Genomic DNA, 27,157 nt, shown 5'->3' with positions numbered 1-27,157 from the left:
TTAAGAGGCGCGGCCTAGTGAATGACATCAGCAGCTGGAGTCGTTAATCTGCGTGTGAGCGTCTGGGCGTGAGTTGTGGTCTACAGCGGCTCCTTGCGAGTGTTCTCATTTCGCATTTGTGTGTCCCTTTCAAAAAAAAGAAGTCTGAAAAAACATCGGCAACTGTGGCTCTCGTTGTTCCCGTGCGAGGGCATTACAGTGGCTCAATTTTTACTCTTCGCTTCAGTCAAGCGGTATCTGAAGCTAACTCAACCCCAAAGCAAAAAAAAAAAAAAAAAAAGTTTGCAAAGCCATTAAATCAATCAATTCCCATGAATGAACATCAAGAGGGAGACTGAAGAGAAAGTTATCACCCTTTTAATTTCATTATCCTTGATCTCAATGTGTTGTGACTTGAAAGTGTCCCAGTTAGCGTGTCAGACGGTATTTTAGCCCCCCGGCTCGTAGCTTCCGCTGCCCCGTTGTGTCACATGTGGGGCTTTCTTTTTGTACTTTTGTGAAAGCCTCTAATTTTCCCACATCAGCACCACTTTGTCAGACTGATGGAGCGGTCGTCTGAAAGCGTGGAGAGGCCTTGACAGCCATTTGAGCGTGCTCCAGCGAGATAAATGACTCCTGAAGGGCTCCTCAGTGCGCCTCCTACGCAACCTGATAAAAGAAGCTCAGACGAGGCTGTAAAGGCAACCGGCACCTTTTCATTGCAGTTGTCGGCGCTCACGGTGGAAGTCCGTCATAAGAGAGAAGTCGCTACTGCAGTAATTGGATGTACTGAGAAAAATTCAGTTGGAATGTTGTTGCATTGGCGTGGAAAAGTAGCAGTTGCACTTTAGAGTACAATGCATTTACATTTGATCATTTAGAAATGTTTGAAATAGAGGCTTCAAGCTGTTGCCACATCCAGTTGAAGTTTACTGTCAACATTAAAAAATATAGTGCATTATATATATAATACTTTTTTGGGGGGGGGGGAAAGCCTGTTTTTTTAAAGAACACTTGGGTCTACGGTGCTTTTGATTTTTTAATATTGTTTTTGAGGTCATACTTAGTGTTAAAAAAAAAAATGAGAACAACTGCATTCATACAGTTAATTACCATCCTGTCTGGTCAATCTGATGCATTTTTGGTGTTTTTTTGGTATCTGACACCGTTGCGTGCTGTTATATTGCATTTTTGTATAGTCTTGATGTTTTCTATAATTGTGATAGTGGTGGATTAGCTCGAGTAAGTCCCCACCGAATGCCGCTCAGTTACCAAATTGACAATGGCGGCTATGTTTTCTCTTCTTTCAGGAATTACAGTCAACCAGGCGGCCTGTGTGTGTGAGAATATGTTTGTGTAAGCAAAAGCTGGCGCATGCACCCCGCTCACCACGTGCGTGGTCGTGTGCGTGTGTGGAGATGAAGGCGAGCCGCTCCTCATCACTGCGGCTCCTGCTGCTGCTGTTTGGCTGCTGCGGGTGCGTGGCGGCCGCCTACCCGTTCAGACCGCCGCCGGACCTCGACGTGACTCCGCGCGTCACCGTCTTGAGCAACAGTAAGCGTGTTTTGTGTCACTCGCTCAGCACAGGTGCTCATCCGCACAGCACAGTCCAATAAGATGCAGTGCAAGAGCTGTAACAAAGGTAGAGGTGTTAAATTAACAACGTGTTCGTTAACGGCGTTGCAGTTTGCAGCGTGTTGGAATTGCAGTGCGTCGTACTGTGCCTTGAAATACGAGCGACTTGACTTACGAGTCTTTCGAAATACGAGCCGATTTTTAATTGTATTTTGCTTTGACGAGCGAGCGTGGACTTGAGATATGAGCGCTGTGTGATGACATTGAACTCTTCAATAAGCCGAAGAATTCTTCAAACTGGTTGTTACTTCTACCAGTTGGTTTATGGTCAAAATAAACATCAAACAAAGAGATTACATCTTGTATTTACAACAGCCAAACAGCTGTCTAAAGAAAGGCCTCGCTAGTTTGATGCTAATGCAAATTAGCCTCTTATGCGGTGCTTTAACACTTTTAAGCAATGGGATGAACACAAATGGTTCAGTAACAACATGTAGAAGGACAATATAACAGTACTCACAGTCGTATACTCTTTATACTCCGCTTAGTATTCGGGAAGAGTTGAGACATTATCATGAATCCCACTGAGTTCTAGACAAGACACATCCCGCTACAATATGATTGGCTCTGGCAAAGAGGCAAGCACTGCCTGGAACGGATTAATGGCATTTCCCTTCATTTCAATTAGAAAAGGGTGTTTTGTATGAAAAATGTTGTCAAGGAACAAATTAACCTTGTAGCTCAAGGAACCAAGGTATGGGGCTATTTTGCTTTATTAAGAAAGAAATAGTTTTCTTGTGTGTGGCGAGCGCATGTTTGCAGTTCATCATTCGCAAATTCGACTAGTCGCGGCTTTTAGGGCGGTATCTCTTCTGTTATTCACTGAAAAACTCACCTTTCACTATTTTTGGTACTCAGGCCGAAAACAGTATTACATCCTGCTGGCATCCTGGAGTCAATGAAGTATATTGAAGTGAGCTGAGTAGTTTCATTCATGTGACATCTATAGGCAATCATTTTTTTTTGTGTGTGTGGTGGGAAGCATTTAGGTTTTTTTTCTTTCTGTGGTCTTTTAATGTCTTCATCATGTTGCCAGCTTTCTTTATTTCCTTGATCTGTTTGCCCCACGGTCGCGGCGCTCTTCCTAAGCGGCTCTTCTCTTTGTTCCGCCCATCGGGCCATTTTCCCGACGACGTATTATCGATGCCATTCCACGGACTTGTCGTCTTTCAAATTCCTCGCGCTCGGATCCCCCGCAGAGCACCCGCAGAGACTGCCGCTGCCTCGGCTTCTTTGAGGGAGGCGCCGTGACCATGACAACTGTCGTGCTCGACATCCGCTACACCTGTGCCGACACCTCGGCATTTTATTTTCTTGCCTTCTGCCGTGTTCATCCGGGGGGAAAAAATACAGTAGTACCTTGAGTTGAATACGTTCTCTTAACCCAAATCACTAGTTTCTCAAATTGTCTTTCCCCATTGAAATGAATGGAAATGCCATTAATCTGTTCCAGCCTTCCAAAAAACACCAAAAATTTTTTGTCTCTCAAGAAAAATATCACTTGACAATATTGTACTGTACAAAAACATACAATAATCAAATTCAATACAATGTAAACACATAAGCAGTTTTTCTTCTGATGTTCGCGTCCTGGCCATTAGGCGGCAGTATAATACGTACAGTACATTATACAAACATGAAGAAGAAGACAGTCACAACTCAGTAATAGTAGTCATTTTTTTTGCAGACTGGCAAGCGTACAGTGGATTTCCACTATTTGCAGGGGACAGGGACCCGGCTTGACCGAGAATATCAAACAGCTTGAAGCAAGCACACTTGAGCTCTTATTTGAAGAACTGTTCGCGCTCTGCCAAACTTCTGCTTGTTGTGAAGTTTGCTGCCGCCATCTAGGTCTTATCACTCAATCTTTTGCCAGCAAATTTGGACCCCAAAAAAGAATAATCGTCCGAGCGACGGCTAGTTTTGCTCCAAAGTTGAGGTACTTTCTAATGGCTTCCTCCTCTCGGCATCTAGATCCCGCATTGTGAGCTTCAGCCTTGCCCACGAGTCCTCCTACATGACTCACCTCAGCGACAGTACAACAATGCAGCTCTAATCAACAACCCCAAATCCAATGAAGTTGGGACGTTGCGTTAAACGTAAATACAAACAGATTACAATGATTTGAAAATCATGTTCAACCTATATTTAATTGAATACACTACAAAGACAGGATATTTAATGTTGACACTGATCAACTTGATTGTTTTTAGCAAATAATCATTAACTTAGAATTTTATGGCTGCAACACATTCCAAAAAAGCTGGGACAGGTGGCAAAAAAGACGGAGAAAGTTGAGGAATGCTCATCAAACACCTGTTTGGAACATCCCACAGGTGAACAGGCTCATTGGGAACAGGTGGGTGCCATGATTGCTTCCCTGAATTGCTGAGTCATTCGCAAGCAAAGATGGGGCCAAGTTCACCTCTTTGGGAACAAGTGCGGGAGAAAATAGGACAATGTTCCTCAACGTACAATTGCAAGGAATTGAGGGATTTCATCATCTACGGTCCATAATATCATCGAAAGGTTCAGAGAATCTGGAGAAATCACCGCATGGAAGCGGCAAGGCCGAAAACCAACATTGAATGCCCGTGACCTTTGATCCCTCAGGCTTCTCATCTCAGATGGACCGATGCAAAGTGGAAAAGTGTTCTGTGGTCCGACGAGTCCACATTTCAAATTGTTTTTGGAAATTGTGGACGTCGTGTCCTCCGGGCCAAAGAGGAAAGGAACCATCCGGACTGTTATGGACGCAAAGTTCAAAAGCCGGCATCTGTGATGGTATGGGGCTGTGTTAGTGCCAATGGCATGGGTAACTTACACGTCTGTGAAGGCACCTTTAATGCTGAAAGGTACATACAGGTTTTGGAGAAACATATGCAATTCTGTTTTCTATTCATTAGCGTGCACTTTTGATGTCAAATAGTCCTCCTCAAGTTAATTGACCTTGCTCCTGCGTGAAGGCTTTCATATGCAAATGTAAGCATCCCTGTCATTCCTGTCATCCAGCCGCTTAGTAGTTTAGCGACCTAATGAAGGTATAGACGCTCAGCCAGCTGACTAAATTGCCTCTTTTCGCAACATTAGTCCTTCAACCAAAATGCTCTGGAAAAATAGCAAATCTTGCAAACAAAGCTTGTGTGACATTTGAGAACGGTACAATGTTGCTTATAGTATGACCTGTGCAACTGTTAACGTTTTTTGTGATGAATTGTCATACAGTTTTAAAGAGCTTCAAATTTGGTGATGAAATTAGTATTCTCCAAATGTGCCATACTTTTGATGTGCAGCCATAACCTTCACCTCCAGTATCTTGGGATGATGTAGCCTTGTCTTGCTGCTTGCTGCTTGTCCCCACCCCCCATATCAAAACGTGGCCTTTCACCTACAATCTTGTATGCAGCGGCTACGTGCCTCAGCTTGCTATTCCCTCATCGTATAACGCTAATGTAACCCCGATCGAACTCGGGTCGCTCTTCCGCTGACCTGAATCGTGTTTGCACACACGTGTACAAGGGTACATCAAATGTGCCGTAAATATGAAAATATCAGAATTATAACTTGCCCCCATTATTTTTGATTCATTGTTTTGTTTTGTTTTTTACTTCGACTTACAAGTGATGCGACGCTCAAGTCTTTCAAGATACGAGCCATCGCCCGGCTGATTTCTTGTTCTTTTTTTTTTTCTTCCATTTTTGTCACTTTTTTTTTTTTTGAGTCTTGAGTTGAGAGCAAAAACTGTGAGTTACAATCGCTATATGGTGGCAGGGAACAACAGCAACAAGCTGTTTATTGCCATTCTCATTTCAGTTTAAGCATAACACAAAGACAATTACACATTATGTATTTAACCACGACCCATAACTGATAAAAGTCTGATAGAAAATCAGTCCTAACGTGCACGCACTAACAGAAAAGTATAAGGCGCCGTAATGCTATGATTACACAGAGGAACCCGACAGGCATCGTCTCGGCTACGGCGCATTGTGTTTGCCAGCGGGGACCCGCTGGTCGTGTGCGCAATCACGTAGGCAAAGTTATTGTCCCGGAAATCCCAAGCTAATACTCCTCTTCCTCCCGCTGAGAAGGAGTCGGCACACTCTCAGCCAGCAGGAATGAAATGCGGTACGTCGGCAGAGGTGGGAGCAAGTCACATATCTGCGATTCATAAGTAAGTTCCGAGTTCCTGTGGCAAAAGGCACTAAATTTCAAGCCGGCTTAGGTGTTGCCTTGAGATAAGAGTGACCTGACTAACTTTTAAAACTGAGTTTTACAAGATACAAGCTGCCGTTCGGACAATTATTTTTGCTTTGAGCCAACTTCGACCAACAAATGCATTTAGCTTAATGCTAACAAACAATGCAAAATGCCATAGAAAGGCTGTTGTGGTGTGATAACACTTTAAACAATGGATATTTGGACACAAACAGTGGAGAAACACAGACAGATAATATAACAATCCTCATAGGTGTATATTCTTTATCCTCTGCGAAGAACGACAAATATTACTGCGGCTTACTGAGGAGTGACTCTCTCCATGAATATCGTTGTTTGTTACACTGCCACCAGGTGGCCGAGGCGCACACACGAGAACCAGCAGCACAGTGTCAATTGAATTGAAGCAAAAAAAAAATGTGGCAAAGACAGTTTAATTTTTTTCATTCTGTTTAATTATGTCATGCATGGGGGGGGGGGGGGGGGGGGGGGTACTGGAAGGAATTTCCATCCATCCATCCATCCATTTTCTGAGCCGCTTCTCCTCACTAGGGTCGCGGGCGTGCTGGAGCGGGGTACACCCTGAACTGGTTGCCAGCCAATCGCAAGGCACATACAAACAACCAACCATTCGCACCTACGGGCAATTTAGAGTCTCCAATTTATGCATGTTTTTGGGATGTGGGAGGAAACCGGAGTGCCCGGAGAAAACCCACGCAGGCACAGGGAGAACATGCAAACTCCACACAGTCGGGGCCGGGGATTAAACCCGGGTCCTCAGAACTGTGAGGCTGACGCTCTAACCAGTCGGCCACCGTGCCGCGGAAGGAATTTCCATTCATTTCAAAGTAGAAAGATGATCTGAGATGGAGAAACAATGAAACAATTCATTGCTGAAACAACACATTCAGCACAATGCTTCTAGATCGATCATTCAGAAAAAGGACTGCTACAGCTGATGAGAACCTCAACTCGTACCGGAGGTGATTTACTGTATCCAGTGACCATAAAACACTTGAAAGTGCGCATCACTTTCTGATGAGTGGATGGGTAGGAATTTAAAATGTAAATCAGTAGCGAAGAGCGAGCCAAAAGCCAAAAGCCACTAAATTGTTCACCTTGGTTGACACCCGTCGACTTGATACGCCGTAATTTACATCATTCAATTGAGTTTGGGCATGTGCTGCACGTATAACCACAGTCAAAGCCGGTAGAACGTGGCGCTTTTGGAGAGTTTGTGCTTCGTTTTGATTTGTATTTTTTTTGGGGGGTCCGTGTTAGTATTTTAGTCGCTTTTTCTCCAGCATGATATGCACTACTCTATATTGTGGATTTTCACTTTTTCTATCCCCCATGATAAACGGGGGGGGGGGGTTAACTGTAACTGAGTTTTGTGGTTTTTGTCTGACCCTGCTCACAAAACGTGCTCGCTCACATTGTCCGTTGGATATTGCTGTTACAAAACGCCCAGAGGTGGTTGCGGTGTCATGTTTACTCAAGTCGAGCGGCGCCCTGATAGACGGCCCATTTGGCTTGAGTAATCCTCAGGCGTTGTCACATGACTTACAAGCGACAGCTTTTCACCATGCGAAGAGCACATACAGTACGCCGCACACCGTGTCTCTTTGCTTAGCGCTCGCAAGGAATCGACCGCATGATAGTATATCATTTGCTTTCACATACTCTGTGTGCTGCCGAAACGGCAAACTAAAAAGTGTTGGGCCTCTTGATTTTCTTCTATTTCTGTTCAGTGCTGCGTACAGCACGTACACCCTTATTCCTTTTTCATTGCGGCTATAGTGTGAATTGAAGAGAGAGCAATATCATGGCAAGTATCAAAAGGCTTTCCCAACATTTTGCGCTACTATTCCGCAGTCGTGCACCTGGTGATGCAGATGATAAGTACATGTACACAGTATCCAAACACATTCAGTGACATATGAATGAACTTACGTTGATTTTTAAACACTGTATTTTCCTCTATATGGTGTTCAGGGGCGTTTATTACCTGAACTGCAAAATGGCGAAAGCATTTTTGGATTGATAAATATTCTGCCACCAATGCTTTTCATTAGCCTGTCCATGGCATTTTGCATTGTTTGTTAGCATAAAGCTGAATGGACTGTCGTAAGGCAAAGCTGTTTAAATTGACCTGTAACCCTCTTTGTTTTATGTTTAGTTTGACAGTAAACTTCAGCTGGGAGTGGCAATAAACTTTTCGGAAGAATTATTCAGTTTGCCAAACTGCTGTTGATTGTGACGCGAGTTTAGTTACGGTCATGCCACCTTTTAGCACTAACCCTAACCCACTCAAATGTTTGCTTGAAAGTCAAAGCAAAAAATTGACTTACCGTTCCTATCTTGGGAAAAAAAACCTCAAAAGTCCGATCACTCGTATGTCAAGTCAATGCTGTACAATTCAACTCGTGAATCAAGGTACAACTTTGTGTTGCTGTTCAAAATAGCCGTCCCTTTCTGCATCTCCCTAAAGTTGTCCAGTGTCACTGCAGCGTGGAGTAGGAGATTATGTTGCAGATGTTTTGTTTCTTTCCACGATCGTGAACAAATGCCGCTTGCGCCCGCAGATCTACACGGCTGCAGGCGCTTCAGCTCCTCTTCCGCCGTCAACTACAGCACCATGTTGCTGGAGGCTGACGGCCAGCGCCTCTACGTCGGGGCCCGCGGCGCCGCGTTCGCGCTCGACTCCTCTGACATCTCGGCCGGCCCTGCGCTCACTGTGAGTTTGTTTTTGTCCAAACGGTCTTTTAAGTCTACCTCAGCTACATTTGCATTCCATTCTGTTTGTGAAGCAATAAACCATATTTAAAACATACGCTCGTGTAAACATTATTGAAATGCCAGAAACAAGTTATCACTACATATAGTGTATTGAGCAGTGCAATTTTAGAACTTCTGAATGATTTAAGGGCCACCTTAAGGGAGTCACAAGAAGGAGTTATGCCATACCACCTATGACAAAACTCCTTTCAACTGTGGTTTTCCTTGCGTAGGGATCATTTCAGTGCATTGTGACAATAGTCTGGTGCTGGCCTCTCCCAAGTTCGAAACGCAATCTTACCCAGGATGGGAACTTGGGACGCTTTAAATTTAAAAAAAAAAAGTTATTTTTATTTTATTCAGTCATTGGCTTCACCAAAATCATTACAGCGATAGATTTCTGTAGTGTAACTCCGTAATTGTGTTTGTCTTCCACTAACACTTCCAATTCCATCACTTCAAACCTCATTTTACGCTTTGTGAAAACCACCAGAGCTACCTAAAGTGCAAATAAACCCTCTTTAAAATATGTCGATTTACAGATCTTTTATACCCGTTGCCAACAGCTCGTGCAATTTATTAGACAGAGTCAACGCCTAATTAAGTGCCCAGTCTTTGCGATGTTAGTAAATCAGGCCCGTGTGTTTTTGCATGAATTGGCATGGTAGCTACAGTGCCGGTATACGGTGCATCTGGAAAGTGTTCACGGTGATTCACTTATTCCACAGTTTGGATCGGCTTGGATTGCTTACACTTTTTTGCTTTGGTTACTTAGTTATAGTTTCTTAGTTAAAGTTACAAACTGGGGGTGTGGCTGTGTTCAGCATTAACCAATCAGATTCAAAGTCATGTTAAGTGGGAGTCAGCACACATCTGCCAACATTTAAAATGGCACTGATTAACCCCAAATAAAGTTCAGCTGTTCTAGTATTTTTTTTTTCCCCCTTAAACAAATGTTTTTATGGGAAAAATATACTTCATCTTTCTTAGTCGGATTAAGGCTGTCACATAAAATGTGTAAAAGTTGAAGTGCCGTGAATACTTATATCCAGATTCACTGTACCGGTACTGTATATCCTACTATTCATGTTTTTCTCCAAACAGATCTTTGGAATAGGTGACCAATAAAAACGACGACCCAAATGTTGGCATTGGGAGACTTTGATCTCGCCATTCATGACGTAGTATTTTAAATTTTAAATAAGCTCGTAATATGCACGAGAATCACTATACTCAAGGATGGAAAACAAAATCCTCATCTTTCGTACAACAATAGTCAGTGCTATGTAACCTCCTGTTGTGTTACGTCAGATTGCGTGGGAGGCCTCCCCCGAGCAAAAATGGCAGTGTCTTCTCAAGGGAAAAGACAACAAGGTGGGCATTTAACTTTTCCCCTAGTTTTGTATTTATATCTTCACTAAATATTATTTTTTTCCTCCTCTTCCTCTCCCACCAGACGGAGTGTTTTAATCACATCCGCTTCCTGCAGAGGTTCAACTCCACGCACCTCTACATGTGCGGGACTCACGCCTTCCGTCCTCTGTGTGCATATATAGTATGTTCATGTTACGTTTACATGCATGCGTGATTTACACATGTGGGTATAGTAGTACCTTGACTTTCTTTTTGCTTAGTGTTTCGAGCTAAAATTTTATTAATGATTGAGCTTCATATAGCGGCACGGTGGCCGACTGGTTAGAGCGTCAGCCTCACAGTTCTGAGGACCTGGGTTCAATCCCCGGCCCCGCCTGTGTGGAGTTTGCATGTTCTCCCCGTGCCTGCGTGGGTTTTCTCCGGGCACTCCGGTTTCCTCCCACATCCCAAAAACATGCATTAATTGGAGACTCTAAATTGCCCGTAGGCATGACTGTGAGTGCGAATGGTTGTTTGTTTCGATGTGCCCTGCGATTGGCTGGCAACCAGTTCAGGGTGTACCCCGCCTCCTGCCCGATGACAGCTGGGATAGGCTCCAGCACGCCCGCGACCCTAGTGAGGAGAAGCGGCTCAGAAAATGGATGGATGGATGAGCTTCATATACACCGCCGCTGGAGTGAATTGGAAAAAAATGGAGTGAAATTAATTTTCTGTGATGCCCTGGCATGTGGGCAAGGCGAGCCACGGTCACCAATGCGCTGTCAACCGTTTATTTAAAGGGACAAACAAATGCACAAATACAAAATGAGAACACTCGCAAAGAGCTGCTGTAGACCACAGCTCACACTTACACGTTCACACTGGACTATAACCGGCCCACCCGACTCCAGCTCCTGATGTCACTGGCTAGGCCACGCCGCTTAAAGGTACACTTAAAACACAAATTGCATAGTACCTTTTTTTTTTCTTATGTTTTTATCCAATACAATGCTATTTTTCTTTACTAAAAACGTAACCATTTTTTGGGGGTAAGTAAGTTGAATTAAGCTTGGTCACAGAACAAATTACACGGGTACCACTTTACAGTTCTGAAACAACAAAAATGGCTAACAATGTTTGTGAGTCCAACATTGCAAAAAATGTCTTGCTTTTTGTATTTAAACATAGACTGAAATGGAACCCGATGCGATTGGCTGGCAAGCATGTGGAGAACGTGCAAACTCCACGCAGACGCGCACAGATTCGAGCCCTGAACCTCACAGCAGTGAGGCAGACGTGCTAACCACTACAACATCGTGCTGCCGTTACCATTTTTCTATTGATTTAATTTATTTGAATCTTATGAAGTTCCAACCTTGAGCTCCACAAGCTTCCATTGACGCTTATCTGTGCTGTGTTCCAGCCTCGAGACCAACGAGGTCACAAACGCAGGTGTCTGGTTGTTATGCCAACACTTACTTTAAGAAGGAACCAACGTGTGAGTTAGAGAACACGTAGCTTTAATAATCCGGCCAATTTTCTACAGCGCTTTTTTTGGCAATTTGGCTGACTTTTAGGCAATTTTACATCCAGACAATCATATAGACAAAAAGAATTCACATTCATACCTATGGACAATTAAGAGTCTAGCCCAGGGGTGTCAAACTCATTTTTGTCTCTGGGCGCTTTGTAGTTATGATTTCCCTCAGAGGGCCATTAGAACAGTGAAATGTTGAATCACCAAATCATATTATTACCATTACACAACAAATTGAGCGATAACTAGTTTTGAAATCAGAAGACAAGGATAATCGTTTGTTCAAGTATTGTTTAAGTGACTGCAGAAGAAGGGTTTGGTAACAGAAAAATGCAATATCTCAACATTATTGTTTCTTATTATTATTATGGCAATTTGGGTACAGATTTGAGCAAAAATCACGGAAGTTGACGAGCATGATTTGCTTTCGCGGGCCACATAAAATGATGTGGCGGGCTGCATCTGGCCCCCGGGCCTAGAGTTTGACACCATGGCCTAGCCTATCGCAGAGGCTTTTTTTTTTCTTTTTTTTTTTAAACTTGTATGGCAGTCAAGAATGAGCCTTAAAACAATTTTCTGTACACTTTTTAATGATGGTGGCTGTTTAATTGAAATCATTTTCCATTATAACCTATAGGGAAATACAGTCGTCTTGGAATTGGGTTGCGGGGCAGGTTGTGTTTAACTTCGAAACTTCCCCTGTGCATTGTACACAACCAAAAGGCTATCTCACACTTTTTTTTTCAAAGGATGCTGAAAAATTTGCAATGTCTCCACCCGAAGAGGGCCGAGACAAATGTCCCTACGGCCCGACAACGGGATACGCCGGCCTCATCGTCGGTAAGAACCGTCGACGCACACCAGTCATCCACGCTCCAAAAAGAATCCCAAAACCCGAGAGGACTCGGTTTCTCTCTCAGACCAGGAGCTGTTTACCGCCTCCCAGTATGAATTTAGAAGCTTCCCAGATATCCGTCGTAACTCCCCCACACTGAAGACGGAGGACGCTCCCACGCGATGGCTGAACGGTGAGAAGTTATTTTTTAAAATCAGCGAATGTATCGTGCAGGGGTGAGCACAAGGTTCTCTAATACGACACTGAGCATTTTTATTTTTAAGAGATGTAATATTTATTGCATTAATTTACCTCTTTTTCAGAAAATGTGTTAATCCAAAGAAAGGTTTTGATTCATCTCATGAAATATTTGTTTTGGATTTATTATAAATATGTTGCTACACAACTTAACAAGACCATTTAGCATTTTAAATTTTATATTGTTTGAGTATAATGAAATTGATTATGAATAAAAAGAGATGATTTTCATTCAAGTAAACAATTTTGCACGTTTAACATCTTGTATTAAATAGATAGTAATTGGTTATAATTGCAGTTTTTTAAATACCTTTGACAAATAATTCTTTTTCATCATTAAAATAAGCTATTTTACGTATACATTTTGTTTAAATTGTTCTTAAATAATTGTTGAATTAATTATGATTGCATTCATTTTAAATAATACAATTGAAAGAGAAGAATGATTGTTTCATCATTATAATAATTTAACTTGTACATTAACAATCTTTGAATTATGTTAAATGGTTACTACAATTGCATTATTGCAAGACAAATTGAAAAGGAAAGAAAATAATTAATTTATAAAACTAAACAATGTTATATAAATGTTAAAATGTATTGTATTTGGTTATTACTTAATATTATGTCCATCTATTTTCTGAGCCGCTTCTCCTCACAAAGGTCGCCAGACCACTGGAGCCTATCCCAGCTATCATCGGGCAGGAGGCGGGCTACACCCCGAACTGGTTGCCAGCCAATCGCAGGGCACACATAAACAAACAACCATACGCACTCACATTCACACCTACGGGCAATTTAGACTTGTCAATCAACCTACCAAGCATGTTTTTTGGGATGTGGGAGGAAAGCGGAGTGCCCGGAGAAAACCCACGCAGGCACGGGGGGAACATGCAAGCTCCACACAGGCGGGGCCGGGGATTGAACCCCGCTCCTCAGAACTGTGAGGCAGACGCTCTAACCAGTCGATAATATTATAGTCTAAAATAATTCAATTGAAAAAATGTTTTTTTAACTATTAATTGTGTTCAAGTCTATCATTTCTGAACTGTTTTTCATGCGCATTTCATATTGCCCTTTTTATTTCTCAACTGAATGAACTGTCCCTTCTATTCATTATAAAACATTTCAAATCTACAGAAGCTTGCCCGTCCCAAAGATAACCATCTCTCCATGATTTTTGAAAAAGCTTGCTGTCGTTGACTATTTGCCAAGTCTGCTGAGTGAAATCTAGTTATCGAGCTGTGCATCTTAATGCTCGTTTTCTAACAAGCGGCATCAGAAAGAGCCTCTCGTGTTTGTGTCAATGGCTTGGCTGAGATCATGCATAAACATGAGCTTCTGGATAAAATTGGGTCTCGTTCTCGACGGGGAATGAAAATCGGTTGTTGCCAGTAGTGGGAAGTAGTACAAATACTTGGTTACTGTACTTAATTCGATATTTCAGCTGTACGTTACCTGTGTGTTTTTCATAATTCAGCGTGCAATGTTAGCAAAGCAATGGGAACACACTATTTTGATAGAACTGTACAATGTACAAGTATTGCATATCAATTAATTGACAGCAAAAAGAAACATATTTCAGAATCTCTACTTTTTCCCCCAAGTACAGTACTTGAATCAATACTTTTTTTTGTTTTGTTTGAAGTATTTTTGCTTTCGTACTCTAAACCTCAGGTCATCCCGTCTCCCTCTTTCAGAGGCCAACTTTGTGGGCTCAGCGCTGGTGAGGGAGAGCTTGAGCAGCAGCGTCGCGGGCGACGATGACAAGATCTACTTCTTCTTCACCGAAGGAGGGCAGGAGGAGAGCGGAACCTCCGGCAGCCACAGCAGGGTGGCGCGAGTGGCTCGGATTTGCAAGGTGAGCAAAGACTTGGCTAATGATAGCCTGACGGAAGGCGTTTGTCATAAAGCCCATTACTAATACTCGCGTCAGTTCATGTCTGTGTCGATTCCCTGTCGTCCGGTTCATCATGGTTATCCGCAGTGGTTGAAACATAGCAACTGAACTTATAAACAAAAAGGCTTCTTCAGTTGTTCCAACTTTGTGGGACCAGTGTGGAGGTGGCTCCTTCCTCTTCCAACATGACTGTGGATCGGTGCACAAATCAAGGTTCACGAAGACACGGATGAGAGAATTTAATGTGGATGAACTTGACTGCCCTGCACAATTCTGACCTAAACCCTGTAGAACACTTTTTGGATAAATTAGAGCAGAGGCTGGGCCAGGCCTTCTCATCCAACATCAGTGTGTAACCTCACAAAAAACGGTCATAAACTCACTCCTAAACCTTGTTGAAAGCCGAGTTTAAGATGTCATATTAAACTCTTTTGATTAGCAATGAAATGCATCTGTGAGTCAAAACTGGGGAGCGAATATACTGTATCAACCTTTGTTCACCTGCCTAGTGGCAAAACTGCCACTTTTCTTGTGGAATGAGAACATTGAGGGGGTATTCAGGACATTAATGTAAGCGGATGAGATGATAGGTGATGGCGCAAAACGATCTTTTTGTTTTACATAAATGGCTTCTTTCACACCTCTGTCAAACCAGTGGTCCTTCCTATCCAAAATTCAGACATTGTTTTCCTTAATAGAATGTCCATTCTTTTTGAGATGCAAATAAACTGCTGACTCCCCACCAGAGGAAACTGCTCTCCTATGTTGTGCCATTCGCTTGTGCAGGGGTTTCTTAGTCTCGCCAATGTAGAGGCCGTTGTACTAATCTCTGATCTCTCTTTTAGGTGGCGGTGTTAGCCATAGGTGTCCATAAGCTTTTTTTTTTTTTTTCCCCCCCACCCCCCTCCGCCCTTGCCATCTGCTGCTCTCTTCCCAGGGTTCCTCCCATGTGCCAACTTGAACCAAGCGTCTGTTTTTTTTCTTGTATCTGACCCTCTCTTTCCACCTGTTCCACCTCAGGGGGACCGAGGAGGCCGCCTTACACTCCAGAAGCGATGGACCTCCTTCCTCAAGGCCCGGCTCACGTGCTCCTTGCCCGAGTACGACTTCCACTTCAACGTGCTGCGCAGCGTCTTCGTCATGCCCGGCGACACGCTCTTCTACGCCATCTTCGGCCTGGGCTGGTGAGTAGAGGGGAGGGGGAGGAAAAAAGTGATGCAAGTCTGAGATCGATATGTTAAGACAGTCGGCGCGAGATGAAAGGAAGGATGAAACGGCAAAGACGGAAGATGGGAAGGGAAAATCTGCCGGAGAACAGATTAAAAATGCACATTTTCAAATTAAGACTGGAGACCTTTTTCCAGTTTGGTGTACGGTCCTCTAATTCGGAGCCCTCCGGCAAATCACGAAAAGCCGTGGCTCATTAATGCCAGAATTAAACCGTAAAGGCAGTGCTCACCTGCTATATATCGTTAGCGAGCGCCCTCACTACAGTATTTATTATTGTTTTTTTTTTCAAGGGATCTTTTTATGGGATTTTACACTATACAGCGCGGTACCTTATGATTTCTAATTTATCCCATGACCATAGTCAAATCTCAAAACTCTATCGTAAGTCATCGTTCCCAAATGAAATGGACGGAAATGCCATTAATCCTATCCAGCGCCCAAAAAGACACTTTTTAAAACACAATCTTTTTCAATATGCATCCCCACGTCTTTAAATGTCACTGCAAACGTTTTACAACATAAAACCAGTACAATCCAGTTCAGTACAATACATGTTACTGGTAGGGGTTGAAGGTCAAAAGATTTTTTGTAGTCAACTACTGTATAATGTAATGAAAGCTGAGTAATAACTAATGAATGAAGTTAATGATATTTTTCCAGCATTTCATTTTTTTTCAGGCAATGGCATTTCACAACAAAGACGAAGGAGATCAGTCATTACTTCCTGTAACTAGTTTCGTATATACCAACAAAAAAAGGCCAAACATCGACGCTAGTTTCGTTAGCCCGTCTTTGGTGTTTTGCGTCGGTGTTAGCATGAAGCTAGCGGACTTTCGTATGACAAATGAAATGTGATTTGAGTAAATCCCCAACGTGTCGTCGTTATGAGGGAAAGGAGAGCCACGGTTTTCAAAACAGGGTTTGTACATTCTTTTTGTCCAATTATTACATATGAGAGAGCGTACGAAACCTCTTTTATTGGTCTCCTTTTCCACATTCTCAAGTCCTGCTTCTCACCTCTGACTGTTTTTCTACTCGTCTTTCCTCCTACTCTCTAATCTGCTCCTCACATCTCTGCCAGAACTCCTCCTGTGCCTTCTCTCCTCTTCCCATTTATCTTGTTATTTTCATCTTTTGAAACTAGGTGTGCCCCCGATCTACTGTACTTCTTCTGTGGTCGCCATGGCAACACCGGGTTTATCGCCGTTGCCGCTTGCACTGTGTGCTCTGCTCTCGCTCACTGTGTGTGTGTGTGTGTGTGTGTGTGTGTGTGTGTGTGCGCGCGTGCATGCATGCTTTTTTTGTTTTGTTTTTTTAAAAGGAAAAACATAAAGGCGTCTGCGTTGTGTCGCTTCTCGCTGTCTGATGTCCAAGAGGCCTTCCGAGGGCCTTACATGGAGACCCAGGACTCTGGCTCCAACTGGAAGGAATACAGTGGAAAAATTCCTGACCCGCGACCTGGAACGGTAAACACTCACACATACGATACACACGTATGTGTACAGTGGCACCTTGACTTAAAAACTTACCAGTTTTTCCAGTTCTGAGCCATCGCTTGGTTGATTTTTATTTTTACATTTTTTTTATTTATTTTTTTCTCTCCCCACTTCGAGTTGGGAGCCAAAATTTGGTGTACAAATATTTCGCAAGGAGCTGCTGGAGGCCACAACTCACACCCAGGCGCTCACAAGCAGACTACCCGCCATGCTCTGATGGGGGCCCTCACGTTTATCACGTTTTTGAGTCGTTTGTGGCCCCGGCAGAGTCGATTGAAGCGGGCCTGGAGTCGGCGGGGGGTCCCCCGCATACTGCCACTCAATAAATTTTTGCTCATATTAGTTTTCTGTCAACAACTAATTTGCTAATCCATCTCGTACCAAAATATTCAAAAGAGCACACTATTCACATACGCACTGCACATTTCATTTGCATTGAGATAAAATTATTTCTCTCGCACTCGGTCACAAATACGCACGCACACACACACACACACACACACACTCAAATCACTGTACATGTTTTGATACGCCCTATTATGTATGTACTGTCAGGTTAAGCTGCGTAAACCCTGTTTTAATACACCCGACTGAATAATCCACCCCAGCCATTACTAACCAAACTATTTAAGACAGGCACACCCTTCAACATCCCAACAGAGTTGCTGTGCTCACTCTTCTTCCCTTAAAAAAAAAAAAAAGAAACACCCGTCGCCCAGTATGACGTACATTCACCTCATTAGGCATAAGAAGCAAAATAAAGCTCCTGTCTCTCCACGGAGATCAAATGTAAGTGATCTTTAGCAGAGATCCAAAAAGGAGGCAGATTAGAAGATGGAGGCTGATAACGAGGGAGAATGTCTGGAAAAGGAGCAAGATGAGACTCCAAACCCCAACTGGCTTACACCACTGAAATCCTTTCCACTGCAATTAACTGCGTTGCACAGCTTTGGCGGTGACATCTTTTAGTACCGAGACAGCCCGGGTCGTGGCTGGCTTAGCGGAAAGCAGACGTTATCCGCCGCGCTGTCACTTGAACGCTTAATTTAACTTAACTTTGCTATTAAACGCCAAGTGGCAGACGGTCAAGGGGGGCAAAGCCGCTTAGATGACTCGGCCGCACTCATTTGAGAAAGGGACCCTTGGAAGTTCAATCAGGTGTTTAGAGCTCACGGGCTAAACGGGGTCGACATTTCTTTGCATGCCTGAACACTCGCTAAGCCTCGTTTGAACCAGAATCATCTTGATTTGCCACGTTTGTAGGGGAAACAGGGAATTTGTCACCAGTCGTTGAGTCACTCTTTTACAGCGGTGGTCAAACTTCTTACACAAAGTACCGTCCCGAAATAAATGGAAAGAAAACATCCTAAAAATAATAAATGCCAATTTATTGTACTTAAATACAACTGAGCAGGTCTTCACAAATGTACTGTACTAGATTTTTTTTTTTTAAATAATCAAAAAGTTTGTCACATTCAGCATTGACAAATTTGCCTATTCGCATATGTTTGGAAACCTGTGCTCCATTACTTAGTGTTTTTGTGCACAGGCCAAAGCCTTGTCTAATATGAAAATATGATTTCTATGCCATCGTGCGGAATGTTGATGACGCTTGGATTTGTACTATTGGTGGCGGGGCTCGGTCCCTATCTGCTGCCCACCTCCACCTTACACCATTGTTCTTGAGCAGACAGTAAGAAAAAATAACACACTGAAGCCAGTTATAAAAACTCCAATTTTCCATTTCTGTATTTCCGCCACCTCTGCCTTTCTGTTTACTGACGGCTTTCTTCGCCCCGTTTTTTTTGCCCCCTCAGTGTATCGCAGACGCCACGAGGGCCAGGGGCATCAATTTGTCCACCTCCCTGCCCGATGACGTGCTCAACTTTGTCCGAAGACACCCGCTCGTGTCGCAGCAGGTCCAGGCTTTAGACCGCCGCCCCCTGTTGTTCAGGAGGACCACAGACTACACGCACATGGCTGTGAATGCGGTCCGAGGCTTGGATGGCCGAGAATACCATGTGTTATACATGGGAACAGGTGGGTACCACTGGGAAGCAGCTTGTCATCTTCAAACAGTTCCCTTAATACAGTGAACCCTTGTTATTTGAGGGGTTTGCCAAATCGCTAAATTTAGCAAATAATAATAATGATGAAATTATTCAATTAAAAGGTCCCTAAGAAATACAGATCTCTGGAGAAAATGAAGAGCTCACTGCAAAATTGACCAAGCGAACTGAAAAAGTGAATATCTGATATAGAAAGACCATATGTCATTCTTTCAACACATTTATACTTATTAAAATACATTGAAAGCAATTCGACGGAAAATACTAGATCTATTGTCTCGTAGTGTACGTGCACGAGGAGGCGGAGTCTGAGGTCGGCAAGTTGTGCGTGAGCTGCGGCCAACAGCGGCTTCAACGTGTTCAGTGTTTTACTGTCCTCCCGGCTAAAAGGTGCATCGGCGACTGCGGCTCTCCTGGCCCTCGATAATGGCGGCGTTTTTCCGTCCTCTGATTGGTCTGTCTGAGCAAAACAAGCAAAGTCTGACGAGCGAAACACGTCCGTCGCGGTCTACGCATATTGCGACATGATCGACATGACCAGCTTCTCTGGTGAGTATGGCAAATAGTATGTTTTGTGCCCCTCAGATGAAGGCTGGCTGCACAAGGCCATCCATGCGGAGGGTCAGCTGCACATCATCGAGGAGCTGCAACTGTTTGAAGAACCGCAGCCGGTTGAAAATGTACTCATTTCTGTCAAACAGGTTGTTTGTCTGACCTTCGCGCACACAAACACACACGTGCGCTTGTCACAGTGTTCACTATTTGTCTGTTCTGTAACAGAGGAGCGTGTACGCGGGCTCTCCGTCAGGCGTGGTGCAGCTGCCCCTGTCCAGCTGCCGCAGGTACGCTTCCTGCTACGACTGCATCTTTGCCAGGGACCCTCACTGCGCCTGGAGCGGAGACGCGTGCGTGGACGTCTGGGCGTACGCAGACAAGTGCGTGTCCTTCCGGTGTTTGTTTGTGTGAGCGAGCGAGCGAGCGTGCGTGTTTCGGCGTGTTTTTTTCCAAAGCGGAGCCTTTCACAACACAGCACTTTCCGTTGTAACCAACGTTGGGGCAGATACGATGAGCAAATAGAAATAAACTGAACATATGGCGATAGGTGCGTGCGTGCGTGCGTGCGTGCGTGTGTGTGTGTATTATCAGGTCAGGTGATCAAAGAGGAGCCCGCTGCCTTTTCGACGCACCTCAAACAACACTGTGCCCTGTCACAGAGTCCTTCCCAACAAGTATTACGTAATCCCTCTGTTGGCAGAAACAACTGTGAGCTGAAAGTAAACACAGTGCGCAGCTGTGTACTCCAGGCTACGTTTCCAACAAGTGCTACACTTTCGGTCGCCACAGTACGGTTTGAAATGCTAAACCATCGACCGTGAAAAGATTGCATTTTTATGCCCTTTGTCACGTACACGTTTGCTTTCAAACCTTTTAAATCTCCAAAGATCAATGGCTGGAAACCTTATTTTCAATGATGTCGGGAGGACATTGCACAGAAACGGAAACGACATGGTTAAAAGCAGTTACATTCAGAACCAAAATGGCAGAGCACGAATTGCACCAACACCGGGCACCTAGCATGTACACCATCATGAACCCGTGTTACATAAACAACTGTATTCATCAGTTCAATTATTCAACACAAACGCCTCCACGAGGCTTATGGATTTTCTATTGCGTCCGGATGGCAGCACCCATATTAAACGAGTGTTTTGCATCTTGTTCGTGTTAGTGCAAGTAACTTTTGCTTTGTTTTCTCGCCTCTCCTTCGCAGATCTACGTTAATCCAGGACATCCAGCAAGGCCGCGCGGGGTGTGACAACACTCAAGGCGGTGCGTAGAATTCTCAAAAAGTTTGCTCTCTATGAAAACCAGCGATGGAAGGGAAATTAAAGAGTCAGACAAAAAGATGCAGAGTTGGGCGCGCAGACGCCTTTTGAAAGTTGATGATGCACGCGCTCCTCTCCTCTGTTCTTTTAATCCCATTCTGAGGCGAGATCTGCTTGCTATTCATGGCAGGCGAATGCTGCCTTCCTCCTCACGGTTTCAATCTGATCAAATGTGACAGCTCCTTGTTTGGGGCTGTGCAAGGTGATAAGATGGCTGAAAGTAATGCAAGTTTCAAACTTTGGACAACCTTTGATATATGCGAGGAACTGTTTTTTGAAATATGACAGAGGACAAGGATGTATGTATTTATTTTAATTCGGTATCTAGTACTGCCTCTGGGTTGGCTTGTCCTGCTGAGAACTCGAATGCGAAGGCAGCACTTCCTATGCAACGTGTGCACATGGTCTGAAATGGGACTTTTTCTCTCTCTCTTCCAGACGTGTCCACGCACAGCCGCTCGGTGCGCGTCGGCGACGACGTGCTCTTGCAGTGCGAGCTCAGCTCCAACCTGGCCACGCCCCTGTGGACGCTGGACGGCCAGGAGCTGCACGGCTACGGCCTCAGCTCCGGCTTCCGGACCGGAACCGACGGCTTACTCGTCATCCGGGCGCGGCCGGGAGCAGAGCGGCCGTTACACCTGCTACGCCCTGGAGAACGACATCCGGGTTGCCGTGGTTACCTATAACGTCACCGTCGCCCTCGACCCGACCCTTCCGCCCACGGAAGACCCTCGCCGCCGCTTCGTCGCCTCGCTGCCGCCCGCTCCCTCCGAGGGGGCCCCGGCATCTCGGATGCCCCATTCGGAGCTGCTCTCTGCCAAGAACATGGAGGCCGTGTACCTGTCCCTCATCACCATCCTGGGCAGCCTGTGCGTGGTTCTCGCCGTGGTGCTGTTCTACCTGGGCTTCTGCCTGCAAGTGGGCAACCAAGGGAAGTACTCTCTACGCACCGCAGCCGCCACCTACCCGGGCGTGAAGAGAAACCCCAAGAAGCGAAATTCCTCCCACTTGGAGCTGAAGACCATTTCTAGTAACGGCCACGGCGTCCACAACGGCGTCTCCAAGGTGCCTAACGACGAGATCCACGCCGGAGGCTTCCTCCAGATTGTCCCAGGCGAGGCCTACACCTCGCCCAACACGGAGAACGACGCCCCGCCGCCCCCGGCCCCTCCGCTGCCCACCACGCCGGAGTGCAACTTCGCCAACGGGCTCTCGGCCACCCTGCCCAATGTCCTGCGGCGGATGAACGGCAACAGCTACGTGCTGCTCACGCAGAGCGACGCCGAGAGCGCCGCGCCGCTCTGCTCGTCCTTCGCCGACGAGCTCAACAGGATCCTGGAGAAGCGCAAACGCACTCAGCTGATGCCCGGGCCGGACGAGAGCTCCGTGTAGGCCGCGGCGAGAAGACTGAAGTTTCTGAAACGCGGCAGGAAAGGAATGATGGTGAATGATGGTGAAGGTTTGAAATTGAGGGGGAAAGAAAAAATCTTTCTACCTCACTTCATTTGTGCCCTGAGGGACACGTGCAGCTTTGAGGAGACCATTTTCAAACTTGGAAACTTTCCATGGGAATTTAACAGAAATGTGGGAATAAATGGAAATAAACCAGCTATTTATTTCTCGGGTTACTCCGGTTACCTCCCCCATTCCGAAAACATGCATATTAGGGTCTTTGAAGACTATAAATTGTCCATAGGTTTGAATATGATTGTGTATGGTGATTTGGCAAGATGTCCTTTGAATTGAAGATATGGGACGGGACGCCAAATTAAAAGCCCTGCTAGCCTAGAAGCAAGGTTATATAGGCTAATAAAATGTGGTCAAATTGGTTCCTTGTTTTATAATTTGACCTTCTGCGAGCAAATTAACGACCATAATTAACATCAAACTTACATCAAAGAGAGAAGAATAGTCCCGAGGTGTCCGGCCCGCAGCCGCGCAACAAACCTTTTTTGCCCAAAAATCAACTTCCAAAAGGCCAGACACGGAACGGACATGGCGTTTCGAAATCATGTGACGTGGCTATATAACCGGCGACGTAGCAGTGCTTCCCCGCTACCCCCAACATTGCCCATCTTTCATTCCTGTGGAACTCCTTCGCAAGCTTTTGGTGAATACACTGTAAATAAGAACGTGTGGAGACTTCCATATTTGGCTGGACTCAAACCGGGAGCTAGCCAAAGTTTGTTTGTACTAACCCCGTGCAAAGATGGGACTATTATTTTTTGTATTATTAAATGTGCCATTCACTTCTTTTTAGACTACTCACAAAAAAATGAAGGCACTCGTCGTAGTGGGACACGCTGCTGCCGTTCATTCACCGAAGGTCACAACAATTGTTCCCCCAAAATGTCCTAGAACCTTTACACGGCCACTTCTATGCCTTTCAGTGAGTCTTCCAGTATCTCCGTTTCAACCTCCTGATGTGTCACAGGGTGTCATAAGCGGGTTGCGACAGAGAGACTGGAAGATTGACAGGTGTGGAAGTAAAGCTTATGGTGCGTTTTGGTTTTATCTGGAAATCTGTTTTGGGGTGGGTAGTGTTGATGAATATTGAACCAAGGAGGAGGAACATGACAACATGACTTTTTAGTAACATTCTCTATAACAGTGGTTCTCAAACTTGGATCCGGGGGCCACTACCTAAAACTTGGGGTTCACAAAATACTTTGCAATATTGTACAATATCGTATCATTTAAGATTCAGTCAAATCTGAAATTGGTGCATGAATTAAGTTTTTTTTTTTTAACAAAATGTGGTTATTACAAAAATAGTAATATTTTTTCGAGAACAAAAATGTCATTTTTTCAAGAATATACTTTTTGCCATATAAAGAGAATAAGGTTGGTAATAGTTGTTTTTCAATTCAATTCAAAACGACTGCTTACGACTTGCTCATACTTTTTGAAAGAAAAAGTTGAATGTGTATGTAAAACACATTTACACACTAGTCATTTTTATTTACAGTAAATCAATTAGCCAATTGAATGAGCTAAATACATAGCAAAAAATGAATGTATTGTTAATTTTGCTCATTAAATTATTTATTGTAAATAAAGTCAAATATATATAAGTATTTTACATTTTCTTTCAACGTTTATTTTATTGTATTAAATTGGTTAATTATATTATGGGCATGAAAATATTTATTCAAATCAACTTTTATTTGTTCCGATAACTTCGCAGCAGTTTTCTAAATTTAGTTTATTACAATTTTTTTTTTTTTTTTTTATTTTTATTCATAGACCTCATGAAACAATTGGTTAATTGATTCATTGTAAAGAAAACATTCTTAAAACATCACTTTATTCTCGTAAGATTACGTCTACTTGTCTGGTGGGGGAAAAAAGTCCAGCTATGTTTTTAAGAATATGACTTCTTGAAAGAAATGACTATTCTGCTAACGTTACAGCTTCTTTTTTTTTTCTCTCTCTCTCTCTCTCTCTAAAAAAACAATCTGACAATCGTAACATTCCAAGTTTTTCTTGAAGCTCGACGTTTTACACGCGTCTCCTTTAAGAGGTCCCTGGACCCAAAACGTGGGAGAACGAACCCCTGCTCTACATGAATGATATTGGAGCCACAAATGCATGCAGTTGCCTTAAAGAACAATTTCATGAAATATGACATTCTATTTGAAGTCATTGGATACTAATCATGTTTTGAAGGCTTTTCAAATGTTCAACTCCTGACTGAGTCTCCTACTAATAACGTTGCATTTGGTGTACACTACACTTACAAACTAAATCAAATCCAAAATATATTTCAATGAAGTGATGTTATTTGTTTGGAAAAGATTTGATTCATTTCAACCCTGTGTGAAATATGTTGGGTGGGTATTGTTTTGAAGTGAAACAGCAGTTTTGAAAGGCTCTCGAGGACTCCGATAGCAACAAGCCAGAGGACATTTTTGGATGTAGGAGGACGACCGCAGACGTCACACAAGTGGAACAGACGGACGGACGCGGGACAGCAAAGGCATGTCAATGTTGCAGCCGAGGTCATTTATTTGTCTCTTTTTTGGTGTGTGCTACTTGTGTATTTTTGAACAAACATCGAGATTTGAAACTATGAAGCATGACGCTGGCAACCACGCTGGGCATTCGGCTAGCGAGATTATGTTGGGAATATGAAGTGGCTCCATTTGATATGCAGCCTTTCCGTGACCTCGTTCGTACCGCAAATCACTCAAATCGCCGGTTCCTGTTGAAATCAAGAGAAATGACCATCTGTTCCAGACCAAAACATTTGAAAAATAACATTATGCAGTACTGTACACTATACAAACATACAGTAATAACACTGAATAGAATGTAAAGAATGAAACCGTTTTTGTGTCATGATTTCATGCTATAATTCAATGGACATGGTGCTGCTCCTTTTGGCGTGTGCACCTTGGCCACCAGGGGGCAGTGAAATACGTTACACTGTAAATCTGCATAGTCGTGGTTCAACATTTGCAAATTCACCAAATCAAGATTTCAATTCCAATTCTATTTGCAATTGTTTTTGGTTTTTTTTTACCCAATCCCTCGCTTTTTTAAATAACAAATCATGGCGAATATAATGAGCCTAATTATTTACGGGTCTCTTTCATTTGTGGTCGGGCACAGTCCCTATCCTGAAATGTACTGTACTGTGAATGAAACCTGGAGACTGTCGCAACTATAAACCATCCATCCATCCGTTTTGTGAGCCGCTTCTCCTCACTAGGGTGAAGAAGGGCGTGCTGGAGCCTATCCCAGCTGTCATCGGGCAGGAGGCGGGGTACACCCTGAACTGGTTGCCAGCCAATCGCAGGGCACAAACAAACAAACAACCATTCGCACTCACAGTCACGCCTACGGGCAATTTAGAGTCTTCAATTCATGCATGTTTTTGGGATGTGGGAGGAAACCGGAGTGCCCGGAGAAAACCCACGCGGGCACGGGGAGAACAAGCAAACTCCACACAGGTGAGGCCGGGGATTGAACCCGGGTCCTCAGAACTGTGAGGCTGACGCTCTAACCGGTCGTCCACCGTGCCACCGCAACTAAACTATACTGTGTTTATTTTTCGAATATATGCTCTGTCTGCATGTGTTGCTGCACTGTTTGTGTTCAAATATCCATTTCAAGGTTTTTACCTTCGTTTATTTGTGCCCTGCGATTGGCTGGCGACCACTTCAGGGTGTGCCCGCCTCTCGCCCAGAGTCGGTTGGGTGCAGCACGCCCGCGACCTTAGTGAGGGTAAGTGGTATGGATGGATGGTTTAAAGCTACCGAAATATCAATGCTAGATTTGTTAGACCGTCTATGGCGTTTCACATTGTTAGCATTACACTAATGCACTACATTAGTCTTAGTAGTGTGTAGTTTATATTCTGTTCACAGGAAGTCACTAATCCGCCTATTCTCTGCACTCTATCAGTTATGATCTCTTATGACTCAGCTTTTCTTCTTGTTATTGCCACGTGTTGTTTTTATTTTTCGCGTATTCCGCCACACTTGTGCGTCCTTCACTGTTTCACTTCACTGACGTCAAATAGTGACTGAATGCTATTTGCCTTTCGCGTCAAATAAACTTTGCACTTCTAACTTCCGTCTTCTCCTCATTGCTCGTCTACTGCTTTCTCCTGCATTTTTTTTTTTGTACAATATAATCCCTTGTCATTGGTTGAGACCAGAAGTTCTTGTTTCTACTAGGACTGGGTAATATATTATCAAATAATATATTTTTTTTTTAATAGAAAAATCGGATTTTCAATTTTAATACATTTTTCCTCCTTTGCTTATAGAAACATGAAATGACTGACATTATTCAAAACAACAAAAATCCCCTTGTGGCATTTGTTTTATTTCTCCTGATGCAAAATAAATACATTTAATTAAATGAAAAATCGTTTTTGCCAGCATTAACTTAACAGAAATGTTTTTTTTTTTAAGAAATAAGTTCTCCCTCTTAAGTCGACATTATTTCTGAGTGATATGGCCCTAAAATAAAA

At 43.8% G+C, this 27,157-nt stretch overlaps 1 protein-coding gene across 1 annotated transcript in view; it reads left to right on the top strand.

The window, feature by feature from the left end:
• Window positions 1-26,750, top strand: part of LOC133485608 (semaphorin-4G-like) — a 31,917-nt gene extending 5,167 nt beyond the window's left edge. Inside the window, 15 exon segments of the mRNA XM_061789573.1 lie at window positions 1,290-1,533; window positions 8,418-8,569; window positions 9,922-9,984; window positions 10,067-10,165; window positions 12,250-12,340; window positions 12,421-12,528; window positions 14,294-14,454; window positions 15,514-15,677; window positions 17,045-17,189; window positions 19,037-19,259; window positions 19,874-19,989; window positions 20,069-20,223; window positions 21,060-21,118; window positions 21,613-21,788; window positions 21,790-26,750. Of these exon segments, the coding sequence (XP_061645557.1) occupies window positions 1,398-1,533; window positions 8,418-8,569; window positions 9,922-9,984; window positions 10,067-10,165; window positions 12,250-12,340; window positions 12,421-12,528; window positions 14,294-14,454; window positions 15,514-15,677; window positions 17,045-17,189; window positions 19,037-19,259; window positions 19,874-19,989; window positions 20,069-20,223; window positions 21,060-21,118; window positions 21,613-21,788; window positions 21,790-22,566 (2,625 nt within the window). The 5' untranslated portion in view covers window positions 1,290-1,397 and the 3' untranslated portion in view covers window positions 22,567-26,750.
• Window positions 26,751-27,157: the final 407 nt, after the last annotated feature.

Source organism: Phyllopteryx taeniolatus, chromosome 11 (genome assembly GCF_024500385.1).
Source record: "Phyllopteryx taeniolatus isolate TA_2022b chromosome 11, UOR_Ptae_1.2, whole genome shotgun sequence".
In the NCBI taxonomy this organism is placed as follows: Eukaryota; Metazoa; Chordata; class Actinopteri; order Syngnathiformes; family Syngnathidae; genus Phyllopteryx; species Phyllopteryx taeniolatus.
Note: the sequence above shows the minus strand (reverse complement) of the source record. Positions and strands in the feature narration are given on the sequence as shown.